The 6,485-nt window shown below is 37.1% G+C and overlaps 1 protein-coding gene across 3 annotated transcripts in view; it reads right to left on the minus strand.

The window, feature by feature from the left end:
• si:ch211-183d21.1 (uncharacterized) overlaps positions 1-6,485 on the minus strand; it is a 26,192-nt gene that overhangs the window by 3,614 nt on the left and 16,093 nt on the right. For 2 of the 3 annotated variants that reach the window (XM_014008183.1, XM_014008182.1), the window contains exons 9-11: positions 5,567-5,662; positions 3,265-3,429; positions 1,987-2,080 (exon numbers count right to left, since the gene is read on the minus strand). In XM_014008183.1, coding sequence (XP_013863637.1) covers positions 1,987-2,080; positions 3,265-3,429; positions 5,567-5,662 — 355 coding nt within the window. The remainder of the gene's footprint in view (positions 1-1,986; positions 2,081-3,264; positions 3,430-5,566; positions 5,663-6,485) is intronic. The other variant, XM_014008184.1, reaches the window with a different exon arrangement.

A 6,485-nucleotide genomic window follows, 5' to 3' on the forward strand; every position in this document is an offset into this window, starting at 1 on the left:
ATATATTGTAGTTTTATTTTGTGGCACTTTTAAAGATAAAGGCTTTGCAGAGGTTCCAAACTTATTATAGCTTTTGGCCAAATAACCCTGCTTTATTGATTAGCCTGTATTCATTCCTCACACACTTGCTTCCATTTCTCTTTGTAAAGGCAATAAGACAAATTTTCTTTCATTAGTGTGTTGTAAGGTTGTTCTTCTGTGAACAGAAAGGGTTTTGTAACTTTTCCCCTCTGCCTTTTGACAAAATCAATGCTTTCTCTGTCAGTTCATGTCCTATGACTGTACTGATAATTATGACTCAGATTAAAAATGGCAATATTTTTCCAGGCAGGTCAGGGCTTTGTTGACCCAGCGAGTTGTTAATTCCCAGTGAAATTTTTTTTCCAATAACATTTTATTTTTATTTATCTCACTGTTCTTACATTCTACTATTTTTTTTACTAAAATTGAAATAAAATATTGAAGTATTACATCCTAAATGTACATGTAAAAATCTTGAATGTTGAAGTTTACATTTAAGTATTTCAGAATGGAACACAGCCTTTGCTGTTGGTGCTCGGCTCTGGTTGTGATGTCATCATCCTGAGACCAAAGCAGCCACAACCCTTGAATGCAGCTAACCCTTTTCTACAAGACATCAAAACGATTTGTATCATTTAATTATTTGCTGTCTTTGCCACAGACAAATTTAATCATGTCCTACAAAAATTTGTCATCCAAAAAGAAAAAGCGCAGCTTACATTATTTAAGTTAAAGTGTTTTAAAAGTTTAGTCCCTTTGTTCTGTTAACGCATTTCTAAAACTAAACTTTATTAAATTGTTTTGTACAAAAGTGTTTCTAGTTTATTGTAACACATATTTTCATTTCAGCAAACTAATATAAATATAATAAATAAATAAGAAGCTCAGCGTGAAAAGCCTCCACCAAAGATTAGATTGAGATCTCTTTAATTAATTAGTCACTTAATGAACAATGTTCCAGGCCTTGTCCTGGAAGTGGTGATTATGTAGAGACTAAAAGAGCTGACAGTACTTATAAAAGGATGCATAATTAGGAAGATATAGATTTAAGTGGTGCAGGGGGTAGGTGTTCACCCTGCAACCAGATCATTGCCGGTTCAACTCCCTCCCTTAGTGCATCTTGTCATCATGGGCGAGACACTTAAGCCAACTTCCCCGTGTATAAAACTGTTGGTGTGATTGTGGTGATCTGGAGGGAGCGTAGGTGCAGAATGGCAGCAACACTTCCAGCACTGAGTGTGACTGAGGAGGGAATGAACGATGCATGAAACTGTAAAGAGTCTTTGAGCGTCTAGAACAGTGTTATATAAGACTTATGTTTTATTATTATATATATGGAGTTAATGATCTGTCCAGCATAGCAGAAAATATTCCCAATCAGTCTCATTTATACTGAAGTGGAATGCTTTGTTACAAAACCTCCAATTTTTTAGTACTTTCAATACCTGAGTACTTTTGAAAGCACTTACACCAGTACTTTAACTTAAGTAGTACTTTGACAGAGGGGTTTAATGGTGAGAAAYCATTTGAAGGAAAAAAGAGAATGATTTTTATCCACACTGATACACAACGTCACCAGGCAGCATTAGAGGGTCAGAAATAAAAACACAAGTTTTTCATGAGTTTTGTCAGTAATGGGTCACCTGTTCATTATACTTTATGACACCCTTAATCAACACCATGAACAGCAATGAGAATCTGGAAATCAATATATTCTTTAAGWACGCTGTAAGATTTAGTGCAAAATAAAACAAACAAAAAAGAATGCAAGACTGTCAATAGTTAGGCACAGGAAGCAGTTCTAATTAATGGTTCAACATGTTAAAAACCTAAAGCATGGTAACTAAAAAGAAAAACACACAGATATGAAATGTTTGTGTGCATAAATGTAATTAGTAATAAATAAATAAATATATATATATATTGTTTGTTTAAAAATACAGAAAAAGCAGAACATTGTTTTACCTCCTCCTGTAGAGATACGTGAACAGAGCAGCTCCCAGTCCGAGCAGCAGGAGCACAGCGATGATCAGCCCAATCTGTAGCCCCAGGGCGGAGGCTGGAAGGGTGAAAAATCAAACTCTTTTAAAAATTATTTTAAAACCAGTCAAGTTGCTGATGCCAGATTTGTGCAGGAAAATGCAACAAATTAGCAAAGCTGACAGAAGCAAAAAAACTAAAAGTGAACTGAACTCTGATGTCATTTCATGTCTAMAGTCCTGTTAGGTGCTGAAGTCTGACCCATATTCATGTCCAAATTACTTTTTTCCTCTCRTTCAAAAAGGTGCAAATTTTCTTCATAGGAGCACTTTTATTGTTTTCAGGAGAATGCATCAAGATTGGTACTTTGTGTTCTGTTTCAATGACTGCTAATGAAAATTATGTTTCTATTTCAAAAGGCTCTTTATTAAAATAAAAAAAATCACTTAAACTGGTGTTAGAATATGAAAAATTAGATGTGAAGTGCTCTTAATAATAATGTAATTGTCACATGGCTCTGGATTTAAAATCTGTGAAAGTATTTTTCTTCCTTGCAGATACATTTTTGCATCAGTGATAAAAACGGCTGAATTGTGTTAAGTGTTGTGAAAAGTGTTAGTTTTTGCAAAATAAAAAAATTCTAATTAGGCTTTTCAGCTCTGAGAAAACTCACAACATTAACARTAAAAATAATTACAAGCTAACGACATGCTAAATGAAGAGGTATGCACTTAAAATAAATTCTTAATTAACATTTATTCTGCTTAATCATATAAATATGAATGTAGTTACAAAACAATAAGTAAAATCTTACTGTAYATAAATCTGCAAAATTCTGAGGAAACAGCCTTTCTTGTACACATRGTGCCACTTTTATCCATTTGAAACCGAGCATCCAGAAAGAAAATCTTCCTGTTAAGTCTGCTGTCTGCTTTTAAGTGTTCTTCTTCTGCCTGTGGCTCGTTAATATAACTCAGTAAAAACGTAGAAAAAAACGTAGAAAAATAGCTGCTCACCGTCCTGAGTGCCTGATCTGTAAACTATTAGAAAGCAACCTACTTCTTTTACAGGGACAGCTTGTCCACACTCAGATATTCTGTTACATAATGATGTAAATGGAGTTTGTTTCTGGTACATTTTCACACCAGAGGACAGACTGTACTGTAAGTCATTCATTTGGTTGATTAGGACCAGTTTATTTTGTTAACAGGGGAGAAGTGAGGCTGCATGTTAATCACAAACCCACATTAGGTCTGTTCTAACCTGTGCCTGTGTAACGGCCGGTGGTGGGCACAGAACAGGCCTCTGCCTGGACCGCCAATGGGCTCGTATTGAACGTCTGGATGATGAGGGCCTTCTGGTGGTCCGACAGTGCCTGGATCTGGCCCCAGACTCTCAGCCACCCAGAAACACAAGAGAAATTCGCTCCTTGAACAAAAACAAACAGACAAAAACAAGATATGGATAAAACCTACCAARCAGCTGCTTTTGTCTGAGATACCTTTACCTGTAGATGGAAGTTCACAGCTTAAAACGTGTCAAACTCAAGGCCCGCGGGCCACATCCAGCCCTTGTTAACATTTCACCTGGCCTTATTGTTTCTGTTTTTGTCACTGTATTTAATGCAGTATTTTCGCAATAGTAGTCGACTTTATTGTTGTGTTCTCTTCTATTTAAAAGTCATATAATTGGATTTTTAGTGAAGGTTTATTTTTTTTAACTGGTTTACTGGATTGTGATAAAAATGTATCTCTAAGAAACAATGAATGAAGTAGCTGTGAGTAGAGTGTAAGGCCAAAAAAATAAATGTTAACAATGTGTATTTCTAAATTTTGTTCTGTATTAGTTAGTGTATGTGTGTTCTAAACGCTATAATAATAACAATAACAACAATAACAATAATAATAATAATAATAACAATAATAATAATAATACTAATAATAATAATAATAACTACAAGATAGAACTCAGTCAGCCGTCACTGATGTCCCCTGTCGCCTGACCAACTGTTAGCAATTTAGTTGGAATCATCACAGGCCTTCATTATTTAAACTAGATACCACATAGCGGTAACATAATGACCCCCGCAYGCAGAAATGCACCAGAACTCATCTAATAAATTTCATGCTACCAGGTGCATCCCAAAATTGTAGTGGTTTGGGTGGGGGTCTTTTTTTTTTGGGGGGGGGGCATTGATTGGTGGGCCTGATGGATAGAGCTTCATCAGAGCTAAACAACAAAAGAAATCTGAAGCTCCTATGTTTAATAGTTTTTGAGCAATAACCATTTTTGTATGGCCAGATACCCCTTTTTCAGATAAATGGGGGGCCGGGGGGGGGGGGGGGCATTGATTGGTGGGCCTGATGGACAGAGCTTCATCAGAGCTAAACAACCAAAACAATCTGAAGCTCCTATGTTGATCAGTTTCTGAGTTATTCGAATTTTTGCATGTCAGACACCCCTTTTTCAGATAAATTGGGGGTCCGGGGGGGTAGGGGGCACTGATTGGTGGGCCTGATGGATAGAGCTTCATCAGAGCTACAGACCAAAAAGAAATCTGAAGCTTCTATGTTGAACAGTTTCTGAGTTATAAGCATGTTTGCATGTCCAGACACCCCCTCTTTGAAAGGAGCTCCCTCCTCAAATATGGGGTCTATTGTAAAACCTTGGCTGGTACAGTGTAGGTCGGACTCATCTACAGCCCTGCCATATTTCATGTTGATCGATGCAGCCGTTTTTGTGGTACGGTTGACCAAAAATCACTGAAAAAAATAAAACAAAATAATCAGTACGAAAACAATATGACTCCTGCTTACGCTTCATGTGCGGGGGTCATAATAATCTCATAAGGTGAACAGATAGACGGACAGATGAGGGGCTAAAGTGATCTTGTTAAACTACTGCACTAATGTGTTGAGCAGGCCTCCCTTATGATGCACACATAATTTGGTTCAGATTGGATTATGTATGTGTGATTTCGAGCCAAACGTCTGTCAACGGCCTAATGTTTAATTAGGCCACGCCCATGAAAAATTATACAGCATTCCTATAGTGGGATGGATTAGGACCTACCATAGTGAATCAAGAGCAGATTGGCTGAAATATGTAGAATTTAGAGCCAAACGTTTGTCAACAGCGTGATGTCTGACTTCACCTCACCGCCAATGAACACGCCTTTCCCTAAAAAATCTTTGTGCTTGAAAGCAAGTGAGCAGAACTTATTATCTGCGTTCTGACACAATTTCTTGCTGATTAGGTTGAGAAGGTCAGAGATGGCACTTTCCAMGCCAGAAAAARWTGTCAGGGGGCAGGGCTTTGATGATGCATGCAACATGGATGACTCATACCAAGTTTGGTGGATTTTAGCCTTTCTATAAGAAAGTTACAGCTTTTTGAAATTGTAATGGATGGACGGACGGACGGAGAGCATTTCTAAGTCCYCCRCCTYGGCGACGGGAACAATAACAATTTATTAGATGACACTTAAAACCAACATTTTTTTTCAATAAAATAACAAAAATCGGTTTTAGCCAAGAGTATATATAAACAACTGAAAATGCCTCACCTTGTAGATTTGTCGCAGAAATGCCACACYGACACCTCTGCTCCAAGTAGCTCACCACCTCAGTCATTTTCTTCCCATGAATTAAACCACTGCAGTCTGGGACACAGAAAAACACCTATTATTAAAGTATATTTATTGTGATTTCTATGATATTCTACTTTTTATCTGAACACTGAGTAAAAATGTTGAAGTCAGGACAGCAGCTTTGAGGGATGRGGAGAGACAGCATTTAGTACCTGAGAAGATATTTCTTTTTTTTTTTATTAGAAAAGCAAACACGGGATAAAAATCAAACTGATACTAGGACAGATGCTCTACCAAATAAGCAAAAGTCACCACAGTCCTTCACAGCAAAAGATGATAAGGAAAGCTGCAAATCCATTTAAATCGAGCACAAGATGTTACTGAAACATTCTGAAAGTCAGTGATTCAGAAGTTAAAAATGACTGCACCACTTCACCTGGTTCTCTTCTATAAAGATGGTAAAAATAGAAAATGTACTATTTTGCTTGTTTTACGTRTGCTGCTTTGTTTTACAAAAAAACAAACAGAGAATATGAGCAAGCGTATATTTAACATAAAGTGGCACAGAAGAAATGAACATCCTCAAAATCTTTCTGCAGAAGCACTAATAAGACACCTCCCAGCTCTCAGTCAGCCCTGAGGTGAATGTGAAGCTGTGCAAACAGATGACTGTTCTTAAAGAATGCTTTTTGTATAGTTAGTTGTGCAGAAAGATTTTAAGGGCTTTAGGGGACAAAGTCCTATAATAATCATTGGGCCTCATGCAAGAACCGTTCGTACGCACAGATTTGTTCTTAAGTTGTGCGTACGAGTGATTTAGGAGAATTTGTGGCATTCACCAATGTTTTCGGAGATTTTTTTCAGATACGAACAAAATTCACGAGTGGTCCAGACC

This window comes from Austrofundulus limnaeus, unplaced genomic scaffold (genome assembly GCF_001266775.1).
Source record: "Austrofundulus limnaeus strain Quisiro unplaced genomic scaffold, Austrofundulus_limnaeus-1.0 Scaffold48, whole genome shotgun sequence".
NCBI lineage: Eukaryota > Metazoa > Chordata > Actinopteri > Cyprinodontiformes > Rivulidae > Austrofundulus > Austrofundulus limnaeus.